At 42.2% G+C, this 22,317-nt stretch overlaps 1 protein-coding gene across 8 annotated transcripts in view; it reads right to left on the reverse strand.

Moving 5' to 3' along the window:
- Positions 1-22,317, reverse strand: part of SPIRE1 (spire type actin nucleation factor 1) — a 205,677-nt gene that overhangs the window by 70,150 nt on the left and 113,210 nt on the right. For all 8 annotated transcript variants that reach the window (XM_038747213.1, XM_038747208.1, XM_038747207.1 and 5 more), the window contains one exon: positions 12,753-12,878. In XM_038747213.1, coding sequence (XP_038603141.1) covers positions 12,753-12,878 — 126 coding nt within the window. The remainder of the gene's footprint in view (positions 1-12,752; positions 12,879-22,317) is intronic.

A 22,317-nucleotide genomic window follows, 5' to 3' on the forward strand; every position in this document is an offset into this window, starting at 1 on the left:
CACAAAAAAATCCTCGACTATAGTATGCTCCAGGATAAAGTGTAACATTTTATGACAATGTCCAGTAAAAATAAGGTATTACACATCTAGAATTCAAGAATTCCAATTTTTTTTAACATACAGAAAGCACTAAAAGAAGAGCATTGTAGCATTAACTCTTTCAGGGGATCTTTAGTGCCTTCCTGCATTCCACAGTGCTTTGCACACAGTAAGCACTTAACAAATACCATTATTATTATTATACACTTGCTACAAGGGAGTAGTGGCCTGGTGGAAAGAGCATGATTCTAGGGAATAGCAGGAATCTAGTTATAATCCCAGCTGTCAATCAATCATTTTTATGGAACATTTACTGTGTGCAGATCACTGTACTGCGCATTTGGGAGAGTACAATATGACATTTTTAGCAGATATGTCCCTGGCCTACAATGAGCTTACAGTCTTGAGTTTCAATGGCCTGCAGGGTGACCCTGGGCAAGTCACTTAACCTCTTTGTGTCTGTAAAAGTGGTGATTAATACTTCCCTTCCCGTATTTCGCAGGGAGGTTGAGAAAACAAAATGAGATTAAACAATTTCCAAAGTGCTTCAGAAACATGGAAACACCATACAAGTTCAAGATATTATTAAATATCTGTGGTGAGCCCAGGAGTGATGACCATGCAAAAGAAATACAAGACTACTACTTTCAGTTTCGCCTGAAGTTTGATGAAAAGGCATCTAAAATCTTCACATCCATGTAATAATAATAATTATTATGGTACTTGTTAAGCACTTACTATGTGCCAGGCACTGAGGTAAGAACAGGAAGGTACCATCTCCATTTTAAATGCATTTCCTTTTCCTTGCCTTTTCCTTTCTTTTCCTTTAATTTCCCCTGAGATTCAATGGATATTCTGCTACACACTGATTCAGAATAAATTCTATGGATGTTCCGCTCAACCCTATCTGACCTATGTCTGAACAGTAGGTGGTCCAATAGTTAAAAACTCTAGCCTTGATATTAGATGTATTACTAGAATGTTTTATTTCTTGCTCATGGTTAATACTGAATATTATAGCAAAACAAAAGAATATCTGAGAGTCCACTAATAATGTAAACACTGGTTAATAGAACAGCCAAGAGCCTGTACTTTTCTTCGCGTTACTTCTTGACAGTTGTTTCTAAAGCAGCTTAATTGAATAACTTCTGAAACACTGAGCCCCACTGAACTTTGGGAGAAGAGATCTATTGATGCATGTGAAGTCATTTGTGAAGACAGAATACCTCTAGTGGATATCAAAAGCTTGAGTCTTTATTCCAGCCCTCAAACATTACAAAAGCATACTATTCTGGACAGATTTAAGGACAAATCAAAAGCAAATCTGTTAAAATGATATTTGTAAAGTAACTGAGCTCCTCATGGACAGGGAACAGGTCTACCAGCTTTGTCATACTGTACTCTATCAATCAATCAATCAATCATATTTATTGAGTGCTTACTATGTGCAGAGCACTGTACTAAGCGCTTGGGAAGTACAAATTGGCAACACATAGAGACAGTCCCTACCCAACAGTGGGCTCACAGTCTAAAAGGGGGAGACAGAGAACAGAACCAAACATACCAACAAAATAAAATAAATAGGATAGAAATGTACAAGTAAAATAAATAAATAAATAAATAAATAAATAAATAGAGTAATAAATATGCACAACCATAATAAATATGTACAACCATACTCTACCAAGCACTTAGCACAGTGCTCTGCACCCAGTAAGCACTCAAGTATAATGCATTGACAATTTATCTTTCGTAATTATAATCATAATCCTAGTCATAATTAAACAGACAACAGTTAAATGGTTTCTGGTTTGTTTTATTCCTCATTTCTTTTGAATTGAGCAGGGTTTCTTTCAAAGAACTCAGGGTGCTATATGGAAATCAGGATTTAAGCCCAAAACACCTAGCATTATGAAACTAAGAAAAATAAGGGGAGCAAAGAAAGGGGGCAAAAAGGGGCTTGAGGAATAGGAAAGCCAGGTGACAACAAAAATGAAATCCACCAATGCTACTTCAAAGTAAAATACATTACCCTACCCTTCAAATCTTTAGATTGAGTTATAACATCCCACAAGTGCTATTAGAAGAGCTCACCTAGTCTCATTTAAAAAATCTTAAAAAACAGAAAACACTGTATTTGAAAGCTATCCTAAGGTTTATTAAGAGAGACCCAATACATTTTCCATTTAGACTGACTCAAGGCAAGACACAAGCAAAACTGATGTTTGCTTCAAAACACCAAGATGAACCACGGGATCGGTGAGGGAACATCCAAAATCTACAGAAAGCCTAAGCCAAGTAAGGGGAAAACACGACTCAGACAGTTGCAGGTGTTTACATGTGATGTTATTCCGGTATCCAGGCGGTAAGCTACCAGATTTATGCAGTTCAGCCAAGGACATTAGTTGCTTAGCTGAAACTCCTATTTATCTATAACTCTTTTGCCAAAGGCAGGGGGAAAGCATGCCAGAAAAACAGGGGAAAGGACAGCAGGCTCTCTCCCCAGAGCTGGGATTCTCATCTCCTCTCTCTCAAATTCACCTCAACTAGTTCTTCCTGGTCACTGCTCCTGATTGGTGGCCACTATCCCCTCTATGGCTACTGTTCTGTTACAGGACTATTCATTCATTCATTCAATCGTATTTATTGAGCGCTTACTGTGTGCAGAGCACTGTACTAAGCGCTTGGGACGTACAAGTTGGCAACATATACAGACGGTCCCTACCCAACAGTGGGCTCACAGTCTAGAAGGGGGAGACAGAGAACAAATCAAAACATATTAACAAAATAAAATAAATAGAATATATATGTACAAATAAAATAGAGTAATATATACATACAAACATATATACATATATACAGGTGCTGTGGGGAGGGGAAGGAGGTAAGGCAGGGGGATGGAGACGGGGAGGAGGGGGAGAGGGAGGATACCCATCCCCCTGCTGCTGCTGCTGCCCTCAGCCATTTAATGGGGACATGTTCAGCAGCACCTTTAAGAACTCTGGAAGATGCTAACTTTGAATGTGCTGCTTTATCTTTGAGTGTTAAATATATATTTATTTATATTAATGCCCATTTCCTGCCTCTAGACTGTAAGCTCATTGTGGGCAGGGAATGTGTCTGTTTGTTGTTGTGATGTACTCTCCCAAGAGCTTAGTACAGTGCTCTGCACACAGTAAGTGTTCAATAAATGCGACTGAATAAATATAAATGAAAAGCAAGTCAGAAAACCCATTCACCCAGAAATATTGTTAGAAGGAGAGAGTTTATTCCCAAACAGAAATGAATTTTTAAAAAACAGGGTAGACTGGTCTCCTAAGAAGTTATAATCTGCAAACAGCCTGACCCTAAAAGTTCTACCCCGCTTGGAATTAATGGATTTTTAAGATGTTGTAGGGTTTCTCTACAGTCTAATCAATTCCTCAATATGCAGGGATCTGCTCTTTTCTGCCCCCTTGATAATCCGTTCAGCCCAGACAGGAACACACAGGTGTTCAGGCACTTGATGTTTGTTATAATAATCATTATTATGGCACTTGTTAAACACTCACCATGTGCTAAATACTGTGCTAAGAGGTAAGATGTACACAATACAATCAGATCAAACACAGTCCCTGTCTCTCATGAGGCTCACACCCTAAAGGAGTAGGAGAACAAGTATTTAATGCCCAGTTTGCAAATGAGGAAACTGAAGCAAAGAGAAGTTAGGTGATTTGTCCAAGGTCACACAACAGGCAGGTGATGGAGCTGGGATTAAAGCCCTGGTCTCCTGATTCCCAGTCCTGTGCTCCCTCTGCCAAGTCTATCCATCAATTAAGGGTATTTATTGAGTGCTTACTGGGTGAGGAGCACTGTACTAAGCACTTGGGAGAGGACAATAGAACAGAGATGGTAGACATGCTTCCCTGCCCACAAGGACCCTATATTGTAGATGGGTAGACAGACTTTAAAATAAATTACGGATGGGCACATAAGTGCTGTGATTCTGACAGTTGGGTGAATATTAAGTGCTTCAAGGGTACAGATCCAGCACTGACCACTGACAGTGTACAGCAGCCCTCTGGTGATATTAAAAAAGCACTCCCACCCTCCATGGTGATATAGTGGACAGAAGCTTCCCATTATTCACTGCAATAGACAGGGGGCCTTGGTGACGGATGACTGGGTGTATTGTGCTATTAAATGTGCAGTTTGATAAATCCTGATTCACCTTATTGCACCTGGGTGCTTTGAAAAAGACTTCCTGTTCCCCTCACTTTCATTCATTCATTCATTCAATCAATCGTATTTATTGAGCGCTTACTGTGTGCAGAGCACTGTACTAAGCGCTTGGGAAGTACAAGTTGGCAACATATAGAGACAGTCCCTACCCAACAGCAGGCTCACAGTCTAGAAGGGGGAAACAGACAACAAAACAAAACATTTTAACAAAATAAAATAAATAGATTAAATATTCTATTCTCAGATTGTAAGGCAGGGAACTTGTCTACCAACTCTGTTATAACATACTCACCCAAGTGCTTAGTATGGTGTTCTGTACACAGTAAACACTTAAGTCCATTTCACTGGGATCTTCAGACCTCTTGTACCACCATGGGTAAATTTCCCCTTCATTTTTGACCTGTTCCTGGCCTGACCACCCTCTCCTCACCATCATCAGTGAGCCATTAATTCATTCATTCATTCAATCGTATTTATTGAGCGCTTACTGTGTGCAGAGCACTGTACTAAGTGCTTGGGAAGTACAAGTTGGCAAAATACAGAGATGGTCCTTACCCAACAACGGGCTCACAGTCTAGAAGGGGGAGACAGATAACAAAACAAAACATGTGGACAGAACAAATAGAATTAAAGCTAAATGCACATCATTCACAAAATAAATAGAATAGTAAATATGTACAAGTAAAATATGTCTCTCTCCTAAAGACTCTGTTTCCCCTGCTGTTCGCTCAAGATGAGGCATCATCTTCTCCCCATCTCACCTCTAAAGTGGGGAGGAATTGGCCTGCTCTTCACTCCCAGTTGTCACTATCTCGCCCCTCCCTTCTTCTTTGAATCCCACACTGTTCATCTTTACCATCACCTATAACTAGTTGTCACCTTCTACCACCATCCTCCTGGTCTTATCACTTTCGATGCCTAAGGTCTTTTCTTACTCTCACTCTCTTCTCCTTCTCTGAACCTTGGGGACTTCATCTTCCCCTGTGATGATCTCTCTGACCTGTCAGCCATCCATTTCCTTTCACCTCTCAATTCTGCTGACCTCCTTCAGCCCACCTCGGGGTGGACGCACCCTAGATCTAATCACTTCAAAACATTGCACCATCTCTAGCCTCGCTGATTCTGACGCCAACCTTCTGGCCTATCACCTCACTTGCATTCTCAACACCTGAGAATTGGTCCTCACCTCTTACCATGACCTCTGGACTTTGAACTCCTTCCCATCCTATCATACTCTTGTGGACTCTCTGCCCGTCCTGTCCCCCTTTGACACTACCAACCCCAGTCCGGTCACCTCCAATCTGGTCTCCTCTCACCCCAGTCCCCAGTCCCCTTCCTCCACTCCTGCAGCCATGCAGCTGAGCACAGCTGGCAGAAATTCAGGCACCGGACTGATTTCTGCCATTACAAGTTCAGTCTGTCCTGCTATGGCTCAGTTCTCTTTCACTAGACCACTCTTCTATTCCATCTCTTTCAGTGTCTTTCGTGGGCTCGTCCTCCTCCTCCCATGCCCTAACTGTGGGGGTCCCTCACGGTTCAGTTCTGGATCTCCTTCTATTCTCCATCTATACCCACTCCCTTGGAGAACTCATTGGCTACCACGGCTTCACCTACCACCTCTATGCGGATGATATCCAAATCTACATCTCCAGCCCCGATCTTTCTCCCTCTCTGCAGTCTCACATTTCCTCCTGCCTTCAAGACATCTCTGCTTGGAAGTCCTCCCATCAACTCTAGCTTAACATGTCCAAAACTGAACTCCTTATCTTCCCACTCAAACCCTATCTTCCCCATCACTTTCCCATCATTGCAGATGGCACCACCATACTACTTGTCTCACAAGTCTGTAGCTTTGGCATTATCCATGACTTCTCTCTCTCATTCAACACACACAGTCAGCGCATCACTAAATCCTGTCAGTTCCACTTTCACAACATCACTAAAATCCACCCAACGGCTACCTCATTAATACAATCACTCATCCTATTCCACCTTGATTACTGTATCAGCCTCCTTGCTGACCTCACAGCCTCCTGTCTCTCCCCCTCCAGTCCATACTTTGTTCTTCTGCCCGGATTATTTTTCTACAAAAACGTTCAGGACGTTTCCCCACTCCTCAAGAAACTCCAGTGGCTGCCCTTCCACCTCCGCAAACAAAAACTCTTTACCATTGGCTTTAAAACACTCAATCACCTTGTCCCCTCCTACCTTGCCTCGCTTCTCTCCTACTACAATCCACCACACACACTTTGTACCTCTAATGCCAACCTTCTCACTGTACCTCAATCTCGTCTATCTTGCCACCGACCCCCTGCCCACTCATCCTGCCTCTGGCCTGAAGAATCCTCCCTCCTCATATCAATCAATCAATTGTATTTATTGAGTGCTTACTGTGTGCAGAGCACTGTACTAAGCGCTTGGGAAGTACAAGTTGGCAACATATAGAGACAGTCCCTACCCAACAGTGGGCTCACAGTCTAAAAGGGGGAGACAGAGAACAAAACCAAACATACTAACAAAATAAAATAAATAGAATAGATATGTACAGGTAAAATAAATAAATAAATAGAGTAATAAATATGTACAAACATATATACATATCTGACAGACTATTACTCTCGCCCCCTTTAAAGCGTTACTGAAGGCACATCTCCTCCAAGAGCCCTCCTTTTCTCTTCTCCTACTCTTTTCTGCATCACCTTAACTTGCTCCCTTTATTCTTCACCCCTCCCAGCCCCTCAGCACTTATGTACATATCTGTTATTTATTTATTTGTTTATATTAATGTCTGCCTCCCTCTAGACTGTAGGCTCATTGTGGGCAGAGAATGTGTCTCGCCCAAGTGCTTAGTACAGTGCTCTGCACACATTAAGCACTCAATATGACTGAACGAATCAATCTTATTTACCTGGTGTTGTGTGCAGAGCACTGTACTAAACATTTGGGAGAGTACAACATGACAGAGTTGGTAGACACATCCCCTGACTACAAGGAGCTTAGAGTCTACAGGACTTAAACAGTCCAGTTATTTTCCAGATCCCCATCAACATTTCCAAAATTGTAACTTTCTTCTGAAGTCCTGTAGCCCCCATAATCTCCTCTTCTAACCTCTGAAGACCAAGCCACCTACATGCTGGTAAAATTGAAACCATCAGGCTTGAACTTTCCAAAGATTCCCATCATTTCCTCACCACTCTACTATGCTCTCCTCTTTCTCTTGCTTTTTCACTGTTTCTCAAAAAGATGTCTCCCACCTATGCTGTAAATCCATTCCCAAAGCTATTGCTATTGTCTGTTCTAGACTGTGAGCCCGTTGTTGGGTAGGGACCACCTCTATAAGTTGCTGATGTGTACTTCCCAAGCGCTTAGTACAGTGCTCTGCACACAGCAAGTGCTCAATAAATACGACTGAATGATTGAATAATAATATATATTAAGTACTTATTATGAGCCAAATTGTGCTAAGCACGTATTATGAGATAAAAGATGACCAGATTGGACACAGTCTCTGCCCCTCATGGGTCTCACAGCCTACTCATTGTACCTCAATCTCATCTATCCAGCTAATAGTAATAACAATAATAATAATAATAATAATAATTGTGGTATTTGTTAAGCACCTACTATATGCCAGGCACTGTACTAAGCGCTGGGGTGTATACAATTAAATAAGGTTGGACACAGCCCCTGTCCCACATGAGGTTCACAGTTTTAATCCCCGTTTTACAGATGAGGTAACTGAGGCACAGAGAAGTTAAGTGTCTTGCTCAAAGTCATACAGCAGGCAAGAGGCAAAGTTGGGCCTGTGTTCTATACATTAGGCCATGCTGTTTCTCTGTCAAAGCATATCTATCTGTTCTCTTCTTCCTAAATCACATAAACCTATCAGCTCCTTCTAGCACTCAGGTACTGATTTATATCCATTCAGCACTTACAAACATGTTGATTTAATTTTGCGTTCAATATTTTAATTGGGATTTAAATTAAATTAAATTAAGAAGCAGCGTGGCCTAGTGGATGGAGCACAAGTCGGAGTCTGAAGGACCTGGCTTCTAATCCTGCCTCCGCCACTTGCCCAAGGTCACCCAGCAGACAAGTCACTTCATTTCTCTATGCCTCAGTTTCCTCATCTGTAAAATGGGGATTAAGACTGTGAGCCCCACATGGGACAGGGACTGTGTCTAACCTGATTATCTGTATCTACCCTAGCACTTAGTACAATGTCTGGCACAGAGTAATCATTTAACAAATACCATCTCCCACAGAAAGATTACTTTGTAAATGCTTTTATGTCCATCTCCCCTATTAAGTGTAAACTCCTTGTGGGTAAGGAATATGCCACTTCTCTGTACTTTTCAAGTCCTCCATATAATACATTGTACGCAGTGGGTACATGATAAATGTTACTGCTCCTACTACTACTACTACTAAAGCAAAGGGATGCCTTTCTTCTTGCCATGGGAAACTATTTATTTTCCTAGACACAAAATAAACCAATAAACACTAAACAGGTTACTTCTCATATAGACTGGGGAAAAATCCAGCAGGGGAGGGGTGGCCCGAAGATTTGCTAAAGGACAATGTGCCCATTTCTACCCTGCAAATGCATTTGAACCATTCAGGGCACAACTGCTCCTATTCATCTTCCTCCTTTGTTCATTCAGGATGTGAAGTAACCCAAACAAGCAGTGGCACTATTAAATGAGAAACTGCAGAAGGAAAGAAAAAGTATTTTTTTTTCTATTTTGTTTTCAAAAGCAGCTGGTTCAAAAACAAAGAAAAACTTGTTCATTTGAAAAATAAAAAAAGGAACACATTATTCACAGCATCCCCACACTCACTGTTTCTTTCCTTTTCCTTGACAGAGTTGTCAAGCAAAGGATTTACTTTGTGTCTGGAAGTAAATAATATAACATTTTCTGAGGAACCAGACCCAGGAGCCAGGGTTGTGATTTTTTTTTTTAAATGTGCAAAGCCCCTTCGCTATTTATTTACTAGAATATCAAACTGTTATTTATATGGGACTGTTACAACTAGATTCAACCAGAACCCCACCTCACGAACCTGTGGGAATAACCTAAAAGGGATTCATCACTTATGAAAGAAGGATATTATTTCACTCTTGGAGAAGAGATTAGAATTGAATTAAATTAATCTTTCTTTCAAAAAGCTGTGTTGCCTATTGGGTAGAGGAAGGCCCTGGGAGTCAGGAAGACCTGAGTTCTAATCAGGTTGAGGTCTAATCTAACCACGCTGAGAAGCAGCATGGTTCAGTGGAAAAAGCACGGGCTTTGGAGTCAGAGGTCATGGGTTCAAACCCTGGCTCCGCCACTTGTCAGCTGTGTGACTTTGGGCAAGTCACGACTTCTCTGTGCCTCAGTTACCTCAACTGTAAAATGGGGATGAAGACTATAAGCCCCCTGTGGGACAACCTGATCACCTTGTAACCACCCCAGCACTTAGTACAGTGCTTTGCACATAGTAAGCGCTTAACAAATACCATTATTATTATTATTATTATTATTATTATTATTATTATTATTATTATTATTATTATTATCCCGGTTCCATGACTTGTCTGTCCAGAACTTAACTTCTCTGTGCCTCAGTTACCTCATCTATGAAATAGAGATTAAGACTGTGAGCCCCACGTGGGACATGGATTTTGTTCAACCTGATTATCGTGGATCTACCCTAGCCATTAGTACAGTGCCTGGCACATAGTAGGTGCTTAACCAATACCATTAATAAATAATCTTCCCTGCTTTCAAAATAAATACATGATGAACTAGTTGCAGAAGTTTCAATAGCTAATTTCAGTTCATGACTATAATTTTGTTGAGCACCTTTAATTATGTTTTTAAAAAGATGTTATGTATTAAGAGATTGCTGCCAATTAGGCATATAAATATTTTAACAGTAACCCAATTCTGAAGAAATAGACAATCTATGGGTCAACAAGAACAATAAATATCTTTCAGCAAAGGTGGGCTCTCCTGGAGCCTATCACCGTTGGTTGGCCACCATCCAGGTTCAATAAGTTCAATAGGTTCACCATGAATAACACACTTTTGAGTAGGATTAAAAAGTAGGAATTGGCCAGTGGCCAAAGGAGGGGAGATGTGAGGGAGATGTAGTTGAGCTCGCGCCTCACCCATCCAGGCCAGCACCCGGACTCCTGGCTCTGTATTCATTCCTGTTAAGACCTCCTGTCATAATTTTTTTTAGGTCTGTCACCCCAGGGACAGCATAAGCTCCCCCCCAATCTGGCTTCCGTCCCCTACATTCCATGGAAACTGCCCTCTCAAAGGTCACCAATGACCTCCTGCTTGCCAAATCCAACAGCTCATACTCTATCCTAACCTCCTCGACCTCTCAGCTGCCTTCGACACTGTGGACCACCCCCTTCTCCTCAACACGATATCCAACCTTGGCTTCACAAACTCCGTCCTCTCCTGGTTCTCCTCTTATCTCTCCGGCCGTTCATTCTCCGTCTCTTTTGCAGGCTCCTCCTCCCCCTCCCATCCCCTTACTGTAGGGGTTCCTCAAGGTTCAGTTCTTGGTCCCCTTCTGTTCTCGATCTACACTCACTCCCTTGGTGACCTCATTTGCTCCCACGGCTTCAACTATCATCTCTACGCTGATGACACCCAAATCTACATCTCTACCCCTGCTCTCTCTCCCTCCCTCCAGGCTCGCATCTCCTCCTGCCTTCAGAACATCTCCATCTGGATGTCTGCCCGCCACCTAAAACTCAGCATGTCCAAGACTGAACTCCTTGTCTTCCCTCCCAAACCCTGCCCTATCCTGACTTTCCCATCACTGTTGATGGCACTATCATCCTTCCCGTCTCACAAGCCTGCAACCTTGGTGTCATCCTCGACTCCGCTCTCTCGTTCACCCCTCACATCCAAGCCGTCACCAAAACCTGCCGGTCTCACCTGCGCAACATTGCCAAGATCCTCCCTTTCCTCTCCATCCAAACTACTACACTGCTCGTTCAAGCTCTCATCCTATCCCGTCTGGATTACTGTATCAGCATCCTCTCCAATCTCCCATCCTCCTGTCTCTCCCCACTTCAATCCATACTTCACGCCGCTGCCCGGATTGTCTTTGTCCAGAAACACTCTGGGCATGTTACTCCTCTCCTCAAAAATCTCCAGTGGCTACCAATCAACCTACACATCAGGCAAAAACTCCTCACTCTCGGCTTCAAGGCTGTCCATCACCTCGCCCCCTCCTATCTCACCTCCCTTCTCTCCTTCTACAGCCCAGCCTGCACCCTCCGCTCCTCTGCCGCTAATCTCCTCAGTGCCTCGTTCTCGCCTGTCCCACTGTCGACCCCCGGCCCACATCCTCTCCCTGGCCTGGAATGCCCTCCCTCTGAACATCCACCAAGCTAGCTCTCTTCATCCCTTCAAAGCCCTACTGAGAGCTCACCTCCTCCAGGAGGTCTTCCCAGATTTAGCCCCATTCCTCTCCCCCTCCCCATCCCCCCTGCCCTACTTCCTTCCCCTCCCCACAGCACCTGTATATATGTATATATGTTTGTAGGTATTTATTACTCTAGTTATTTATTTATTTTATTTGTACATATTTATTCTGTTTATTTTATTTTGTTAAGTTTTCTTCTGTTCTCTGTCTCCCCCTTCTAGACTGTGAGCCCACTGTTGGGTAGGGACCGTCTCTATATGTTGCCAACTTGTACTTCCCAAGCGCTTAGTACAGTGCTCTGCACACAGTAAGTGCTCAATAAATATGATTGAATGAATGAATGAATGAATAAGCTCCTTGTGGGCAGGGAGTGTGTCATTTCTTCATTCTGTACTTCCCAAATGCCTAGGTCAGTGAGCAGCATCACGTGGAAACTCAATATATGCTACTACTCCTTAATCAGTCAATGGTGTTTACCTACTACTAATTCTTTACTTTTAGATTTGCAGCTATTTTGACCTAAACTATTCTCTGAAAATTGTCAATGGCAAAATCGCCAGTGGGTTCAGAACTTGATGAACTAAGGACCCCCTTTTCCCTTATTCCCTCTCCCAGATTTCCAAAGAAGATGATCTAGACACTAAGCTATTGGTTTGATTTAGTTTAATTCTGACCCAAAGTAAAGGGAATGAACATAACTCATTTATCCTTTAAAACTACTCATATCCTGGTTAAGAATTATTGGTCTCAGGTTGAATTACACAGTGGGAGAACATAAAAATATATAGATAAGATTTTAATACTAATGTGAAAAGTAGAAATAAATTATTTGGAAAAGAGGACTCATATATAGGTACTTTTTTTTGTACACTAACCATTTCACATTAGCCAGGGCACCAAGACCAACTTTTCAAACATCCAGTAAATTGCTTACTGGAGTATGTAGCCTTTTGCTTCCCCAAAATGAAAAGAATCTCTCACAGAATTCCAAGTGGTAAGTACAGACTTCTCTTTAAAAACCCTTAACAAAAACATCAAATGGCATTTGTCTTACTTACTTCTTTTGCACTCTTAATTTTGGTCAGGAAGGTGTGCAGCTCCATTGTCTCTGCAAACAATGCCCGACATACTGCCTGGTAGTGGTTTGGGGCTTCTGATCTGGTGGGGAGATGGGCGGCACACAACTACAAAAAGGGGGAGAAAGAAAATAACAGAAACTCGTTTTTCCAGTACAGCAAAAAAAAAGAGGTGAACATTGCGTCTATTTAACATTTTTCAGGTCTGCATAAAAAGACAAGACTATGAAATCTTTTTCTGAAAGATGTCATTAATATTTAGCCCTCTAAATACAGGAGTTGCAAAAAAAATTTACCAATTAATGAGTAGGCCCAAATTTCTTCTTGGGGACTCCAGAGAATGCCACATTAGCCCCTTGGTGTCACAAAGGTGAAAACCTTCTCCCTCCTTTCTCCTCCCACATTCTCCAATTAAAGCCAATGGAAAGCAGGTTGGCCTAGTGGAATGGGCACAGACCTGGGAGTGAGAGGACCTGGGTTCTAATCGCAGCTCTGCCAATTGCCTGATGTGTGACCTTGGGCAGGTTACTTAACTTCCCTGTACCGCAGTTTCCTCAAATGTAAAATGAGGATTTCATACCTGTTTTCCCTTCTACTTAAACTGTGAGCTACATATGGGACAGGGACTGTGCCCAACCTGATTAACTTGTATCTGCCCCAGCATTTAGAACAGTAAGCACATAAACACCAAAATAAATATAAATATTGAAAGCTTGTGTGCAGTACACTGTACTGAACATATCAAAGAGTACAGGAGAGTAGGTGGACACAATCCCTGCCCTCAAGGAGTCTGCAATCTAGTGGGAGAAATGGACATTAAAATAAATTACGGAAAGGGGAAGTGGCAGAGTATAAAGATATGTCCTAAAATTCTGGGCTTGGGATGGGGCTGTATCCAAGTGTATAAGAGATTCAGGCTCCAGTGCAAAAGTGATGCAGAAGGAGGGAAGACAAGGTAGGGAAATGAAGAGGCTAGTGAGGGAAGAATTCTTGCACCAGGTATGGTTTCAGAAAAGCTTTGAAGTCAGGAAAAATGGTGATCTGTCTTTGTCTCTTTGTCAATCTCGCTGCCAAACTTTTGGCCACATCCTGCCTCTGGCCTGGAATGTCCTCCCTCTTCATATCTGACAGATGATCACTCTCTCCAGCTTCAAAGCCTTTAATAAGTCACATCTCCAAGAGGCCTACCTAGACTAGGTCCTCATTTCCTTTTCTACCACTCCCTTCTGTATCACTTTTGCACTTGGATTTGCACCCTGTATTCACCCCTCCCTCAGCCCCACATTCATTCATTCATATTTATTGAGCACTTACTGTGGGCAGAGCATTGTACTACGTGTTTGGAAGAATACACTGTAACAATAGACAATATGTACATATCCACAATTTACTTATTAATAGTACTGTCTCCCCCTGTAGAATGTAAGCTCATTGAGGGCAGGGAATGTGTATCATCTCTGTTATATTGGACTCTCCCAAGTGCTTATTACAGTGTTCTACACACAGTAAGCACTCAATAAATAGGATGGATTGATTGATCTGTAGGATGAAAGGAAAAGAATTTCCAGGGGGAGGGTGTAAGTGAGCAAGTGATTCATTTGTTAAACTCTATGTGCCAGGCCCCGAACTAGGGGGCAGGGTAGATACAAACTAATCAGGTTGGACACAGTCCATGTCCCACTTGGGGCTCACAGATCGATGCTGAGAAAGACAAGATCGAGGTACAGTAAATCGCTTGGTGTTAGAGGTACAAAGTGTGCGGGCTGGGTTGTAGTGGGAGACGAGTAAGGTTGTGTAGGAGGGGGATGGTGAGTTGGTTACATAATTCAGTGATGACATTCACCTCTGGCTTGACTATGGAAATCCTCTGCTGTTCCACTATAGGTTTTGCCACTTGTGGGATGCTATATTACCTATATCTTTTTCAGGTACACATCTTAGAACTTTGTCGGCTCTGAAAAGCATAACCAATTCTCTCTAGACTATAAGCTCATTATGGGCAGCAAATATGTCTACAAGCTCTGTTTCACTGTACTCTCCCAAGCGATCAGTGCAATACCTGCACACAGTAAGCGCTCAATAAATACCATTGACTGATTGATTCTAAATATGCTTCTATTCATCAACATACAAGATCTCCTCTATTAGGACTTTAAGGATTTTGGATGTTGCTATGTTGAGTGGAAACAGTTTCCCAGAGGACTGACAGTATAGTTCTGACATCAGTCTCCAGATTCTTTGTTAGGTCCTCTATGTATTGAGTGTTGTACTGTAAAGCTATGTATGTAAGCATAATAATAATGATGATAATTATGGTACGTATGTCCTCAATGTATTGCATAGCTGCATAGGCTGATCAAGACTAGATTTAGTTCACAATCAATCCATGGTATTTATTGAGTGCTTTCACTTTCCCTCTTCATATCTGATAATTACTCTCCCCATCTTCAAAGCCTTATTAATAATAATGACGGCATTTGTTAAGCGCTTACTATGTGTAAAGCACTGTTCTAAACGCTGGGGAGGATACAAGGTGATCGCATTGTCTCACAAGGGGCTCACAGTCTTAATCCCCATTTTACAGATGAGGTAACAGGCTCAGAGAAGTTAAGTGACTTGCCCAAGGCCACACAGCAGATATGTGGGGTAGCCTTCCCCTCCCCACAGCACTTGTATATATATTTGTACAGATTTATTACTCTATTTTACTTGTACATATTTACTATTTTATTTATTTTGTTAATGATGTGCATATTGCTATAATTCTATTTGTTCTGATGATTTTGACATCTGTCTACATGTTTTGTTTTGTTGTCTGTCTCCCCCTTCTACTCTGTGAGCTCGTTGTTGGGTAGGGACCATCTCCATAGGTTGCCGACTTGTACTTCCCAAGTGCTAAGTACAGTACTCTGCACACAGTAAGCGCTCAATAAATACTATTGAATGAACGAATGACCACTGACTCCCAAGCCTGTGCTCTTTCCACTGAGCCACACTGCTTCTCCCTTATTGAAAGCACATCTTCTCTAAGAGGCCTTCCCTGACTGAGCTCTCATTTCCTTTTATCCCACTCCCTTCTGCGTCACCCTGATTTGTTCCCTTCCACCTGGCCCTCAGCCCCACTGCACTTATGTACATATCTGTTATTTATTTATTCATATTAAGGTCTGACTCCTCCTCTAAACAGTAAGCTCATTTTGGGCAGGGAATGTGTCTGTTATATTGTAGGCAGGGATCATGTCTACCAATTCTGTTATATTGTACTCTCCCAAGAGTTTAGTACAGTGCTCTGCACACAGTAAGCGTGATCAGTAAATACAACTGATTGATAGACTTACTGTGTGCAGAGCACTGTACTAAGGGGTTGGGAGAGTATAATACAATCGAGTTGGTAGACACTTTCCCGCCCTACAAGGGGCTCACAGTCAAGAGTTTATTCACAGCCTGGATTTATCCACTGGAGCTGTGAAAAAGACCCTTCAATTTGGATCATCATCATCATCATCAATCGTATTTATTGAGCGCTTACTATGTGCAAAGCACTGTACTAAGCGCTTGGGAAGTACAAATTGGCAACATATAGAGACAGTCCCTACCCAACAGTGGGCTCACAGTCTAAAAGGGGAAGACAGAGAACAAAACCAAACATACTAACAAAATAAAATAAATAGAATAGATATGTACAAGTAAAATAAATAGAGTAATAAATATGTACAAACATATATACATATATACAGGTGCTGTGGGGAAGGGAAGGAGGTAAGAAGGGGGGGATGGAGAGGGGGAGGAGGGGGAGAGGAAGGAAGGGGCTCAGTCTGGGAAGGCCTCCTGGAGGAGGTGAGCTCTCAATAGGGCCTTGAAGAGATGGAACTACCATGTCACTGTGGAGTGATTTTAGAGTCTTAAGACACAGCCAAGACCAAGTACAGTGATCTGCACACAACAGGTGTTCAATAAATATTAATGATGAAGATTTAATAAACTTTTCAGTAGTTCCAGAGCCCAGTTTGTGGTCAAATGGTGCTACAACGACTGAAATTAATATCTTATACCAAAGCACTTAAAAATGCGTCAAAGTAATTGATTTACTGAGCCAAAGGAGCCGTGTGGGCTAAAGGAGAACCCAGGGGGCCAGGGAAAAGACCTTAGGTCTGGGAATCAGAGAACCTGGATTCTAATCCCAACTCTGTCACTAGCCTTGGGCAAATCACTTAATTGCCCTGTGCCTCAGTGGCTTAAGTGGAAAGAGCACGGGCTTGGGAGTCAGAGGTTGTGGGTTCTAATCCCAGCCCCACCACTTGTCAGCTGTGTGACTTCGGGCAAGTCACTTGTTTTCTCTGTGCCTCAGCTACCTCATCTGTAAAATGGGGATTAAAACTGTGAGCCCCATATGGGACAACCTGATTGCCTTGCATTTACCCCAGTGCTTAGAACAGTGCTTGGCACATAGTAAGCGCTCAGCAAATATCATTATTATTAGAGAAGCCGCGTGGCTCAGTGGAAAGAGCACGGGCTTGAGAATCAGAGGTCATGGGTTCTAATCCCAGCTCCACCACTTGTCAGCTGTGTGACTTTGGGCAAGTCACTTAACTTCTCTGTGCCTCAGTTACCTCATCTGTAAAATAGAGATTAAGACTGTGAGCCCCATGTGGGACAACCTGATCACCTTGTATCTCCCCCAGTGCTTAGAACAGTGCTTGGCACATAGTAAGCATTTAACACATGTCATTATTATTATTATCATTATTTTTATTATTTAAATGGGGATTCAATTCTTCTACCCTCTTAGACTGTGAGCCCCACATGGCTCAAGGACTGTGTCCAACCTGATTGCCTTGAATCTAATGCAGCACTTGGTACAGTGTTTCACATAGAGTAAGCGCTTAGCAAATACCACAGTAATAGTAAGGAATACCAAAAGTGAATGCAGGTTTATCCAAATTAAGGCGCTGCACTGACAATCTTGAAAATCTGTCCTTTCCTGCTTCTTCCCCTATTATATATAATTAATGCCCAAATCTCTGCCCACTGAAAGAGACTTTGCACTTAGTACTTTCCTTAATACTTAGTAGCAATAAATTGAGGCTAAATTAATCCTGTTAAATTCTTTTTAATTGAGACTTGTCACCCTTCAGCTTGTAGAAAAGATGCTGATTCACCCAATGTGAAAACACCCAATGTTTTAGGCTCTTATTTTCTGCTGACTTCATATTAAGGAAACAGCATTTTGCTGATATGTCTAAAAGTATTCTGCAGTGACTCATCCAAGACACAATTTTCTATCCATTTTTTTAAGATAAAATAGCATATTCAAAAAATATTTGGGTACTGAATATTCACCAAAAATATTTTTGTACTTGAGATATGGAGGAGATAGATATCAACTTTGATTTCTATGATTTTATCCAGCTAGTCAAAAGACAATCCTTTATGTACTGCTTTTACTTAAGTCCTACTAAGCAAGATTACAAGATATGTTAATGACGAAGTGCTGTGATGTGGCAAGTTCATTCTCAGAAAATGGTACCAGATTACATTGCTGGAGTTTTTGTCACGGATACACATAGAGATGAATAATGCTTAAGGGTAGACTATATTAGAGAAAAACAAGATTAATCAGGCTTAGAATTCTAGTTTTAGTATGCTGCTGATTTTGTTCACAGAGAATAATGTACGTATAATTGGGCATTAAAATGTGTTACATAAGCACTTCTACTCAATGAAGTAATGATATTTCAAAAATGTTTTCAGATAAATGTTTTCAGATATGGTTGGTCCAGTGAAACTGAAGTGTTCCACTTTTGTTCAAATTATTTCTTTTTTATTAATTATAATATTTATAAGGTGATTCCTGTGTGCCGAGCATTGTGCTCAACACTGGGGTAGATACAAGGTAATCATATCGGGGGCACTATCCCTGTTTTATCCACATATCACAAACTCTACAGTGTTGGGAGAACAGATACCTTATCCCAACTGTAACGATGAGGAAATGAGGCAAAGAGGTAAAATAATATCAATAATAATAATGGTATTTGTTAAGTGCTTACTATGTGCCAAGCACTGTTCTAAGCGCAGGGGTAAAGACAAGGTAATCAGGTTGTCCCACTTGGGGCTCACAGTCTTAATCCCCATTTTACAGATGAGGTAACTGAGGCCCAGAGAAGTTAAATGGCTTGCCCAAGGTCACACAGCAGTAAAGTGGCAGAGCCAGGATTAGAACCCACATCTTCTGACTTCCAAACCCGTCCTCTTTCTACTAAGCCATGCTGCTTCTCAAGATCCAAGTGCAGAGATGACACAGAAGGGAGAGGGTGTCTGGGAAAAATTAGCTTTTTTATTACTGCAGCAGGCGTTGCTCAAATTGGGTTCCAGTACTCCTGCAAGTTCACTGTGGTTCCCTTCCCCACAGCACATGTATAGATGTATATATGTTTGTGCATAGTTATTACTCTATTTACTTTACATGTACATATCTATTCTATTTATTTTATTTTGTTAATATGTTTGGTTTTGTTCTCTGTCTCCCCCTTCTAGACTGTGAGCCCACTGTTGGGTAGGGACTGTCTCTATATGTTGCCAACTTGTACTTCCCAAGCGCTTAGTACAGTGCTCTGCACACAGTAAGCGCTCAATAAATACGATTGATTGATTGATTGATTGGGAAAGAAGAGTCTGGGAAGGCCTCCTGGAGAAGATTATTTTGTACTTTCCCAAGTGCTTAGTACCGTGCTCTGCACATAGTAAGCACTCACTCATTCAATCAGATTTACTGAGGTGCTTACTTTGTGCCCCCCCCTACACATTCGCGAAACTAGCTCTCTTCCTCCCTTCAAAGCCCTACTGAGAGCTCACCTCCTCCAGGAGGCCATCCCAGACTGAGCCCCCTTTTTCCTCTCCTCCTCCCCATCACCCCCTGCCCTTCCTCCTTCCCCTCCCCACAGCACTTGTATATATTTGTACAGATGTATTACTCTATTTCACTTGTACATATTTACTATTCTATTTTATTAATGATGTGCATATAGCTCTAATTCTATTTATTCTGACGGTTTTGACACCTGTCTACATGTTTTGTTGTCTGTCTCCCCCTTCTAGACTGTGAGACCGTTTTTGGGTAGGGATCGTCTCTATATGTTGCTGACTTGTACTTCCCAAGCGCTTAGTACAGTGCTCTGCACACAGTAAGCACTCAATAAATATGATTGAATGAATGAATGAATGCAGAGCGCTGCACTAAGCACTTGGAAGAGTACAATAAATAATGACAATAAGAATACTTATGGTATTTGTTAAACACTTACTATGTGCCAGGCACTGTATTAAGCCCTAGGGTGGGTGCAAGTAATTTGGGTTGGACACAGTCCCTGTCCCACGTGGGGCTCACAGTGCTGATCCCCATTTTACAGATGAAGGAACTGAGGAACAGAGAAGTAAAGTGACTTGCCCAGCACCACACAGCAGACAAGTGGCGGGGCCAGGATTAGAACGTATGACCTAACAGATCTGTGCACTATCCAGTACACCATGCTGCTTCTCAGCCCGCACCCTCCGCTCCTCTGCCACCACTAACCTCCTCACTGTGCCTCGTTCTCGCCTGTCCCGCCGTCGACCCCCGGCCCACGTCCTCCCCCTGGCCTGGAATGCCCTCCCTCCACCCATCCACCAAGCTAGCTCTCTTCCTCCCTTCAAAGCCCTGCTGAGAGCTCACCTCCTCCAGGAGGCCTTCCCAGACTGAGCCCCCTTTTTCCTCTCCTCCTCCCCATCCCCCCTGCCCTACCTCCTTCCCTTCCCCACAGAACCTTTATATATGTTTGTACAGATTTATTACCCTATTTATTTTACTTGTACATATTTACTATTCTATTTATTTGATTTTGTTAATATGTTTTGTTGTCTGTCTCCCCCTTCTAGACTGTGAGCCCATTGTTGGGTAGGGATCGTCTCTATATGTTGCCAACTTGTACTTCCCAAGTGCTTAGTACAGTGCTCTGCACACAGTAAGTGCTCAATAAATATGTTTGAATGAATGAATGAATAGTACCATCAAATATCATTGATGAGGATGATAGGGCCTTCCACGAGTGACACCGGGGAGTTGTTTTGAGTATTTTATCTGAGCTAATATTCTATTAAATACCATTTATTTAATTTATTTGCATTTTGAGAGGCAGCATAGCTCAGTGAAAAGAGCACGGGCTTTGGAGTCAGAGGTCATGGATTCAAATCCCGGCTCCGCCAACTGTCAGCTGTGTGACTTTGGGCAAGTCACTTCACTTCTCTGGGCCTCAGTTACCTCATCTGTAAAATGGGGATTAAAACTGTGAGCCCCCCGTGAGACAACCTGATCACCTTGTAACCTCCCCAGCACTTAGAACAGTGCTTTGCACATAGTAAGCGCTTAACAAATACCATTATTATTATTATTATTATTATTATTATTTATCTTCTTCCTCTGACTGAGGTAGGGATAAAAATCAATTAAACATTTCAGAGGTAGAACTAGAACCTGGGTCTCCTGACTCCCAGTCCCCCGATCCTCACACAAGACCATGCTGAATTTCAGGATTTATGTTTTCATCCATATTCAAAGGTCAGAGAATTCAGCATTATGTAAATAGTACAGACTCACCAGATTTCTTGGGTTTCAGTCTAAATAGCCTGAGGCATGCTGATAACTAAGTCACTCTAAGGTTAACAGTAATCACAACTCAACAATCAATCAAGGTCAAACTAATTTTAGGGTGCTATTTAGGTGCAGTTCCACCTTCAGAACAAAACCAAATACATAAATCAAATGATCCAGCTTGATTTGATAATGTAAATGTTTTGAAGTGGAAGACTCAAAATTTGCACTACTACTCTGAATTCAAAAGATGAATATTGTTTTGTTTTTCAGAAAGACCTGGGGAATTAGATTCTTTCCTCTAGAAGGTAAAAGTTTTTTTGTTTGGTTTTGTTTTCCTCAAGGGATTCCAAAATGGAGTCTAGAGTGTCATGCTATTTTGACCAGGCATCCTACACAAGTACAGGAGTATCAACCTCAAGTACAGGAGTATCAACCTCAGCGCTCGTATTGAACAACATAAAATTTCCTCAACAACAACTCTCTCCTCGACCCCCTCCAGTCTGGCTTCCGTCCCCTTCATTCCACGGAAACTGCGCTCTCAAAGGTCACCAATGACCTCCTGCTTGCCAAATCCAACGGCTCATACTCTGTCCTAATCCTCCTCGACCTCTCAGCTGCCTTTGACACTGTGGACCACCCCCTTCTCCTCAACACGTTATCTGACCTTGGCTTCACAGACTCCGTCCTCTCCTGGTTCTCCTCTTATCTCTCCGGTCGTTCTTTCTCAGTCTCTTTTGCAGGCTCCTCCTCCCCCTCCCATCCTCTTACTGTGGGAGTTCCCCAAGGTTCAGTGCTTGGTCCCCTTCTGTTCTCAATCTACACTCACTCCCTTGGTGACCTCATTCGCTCCCACGGCTTCAACTATCACCTCTACGCTGATGACACCCAGATCTACATCTCTGCCCCTGCTCTCTCCCC

This window comes from Tachyglossus aculeatus, chromosome 5 (genome assembly GCF_015852505.1).
Source record: "Tachyglossus aculeatus isolate mTacAcu1 chromosome 5, mTacAcu1.pri, whole genome shotgun sequence".
Lineage (NCBI taxonomy): Eukaryota > Metazoa > Chordata > Mammalia > Monotremata > Tachyglossidae > Tachyglossus > Tachyglossus aculeatus.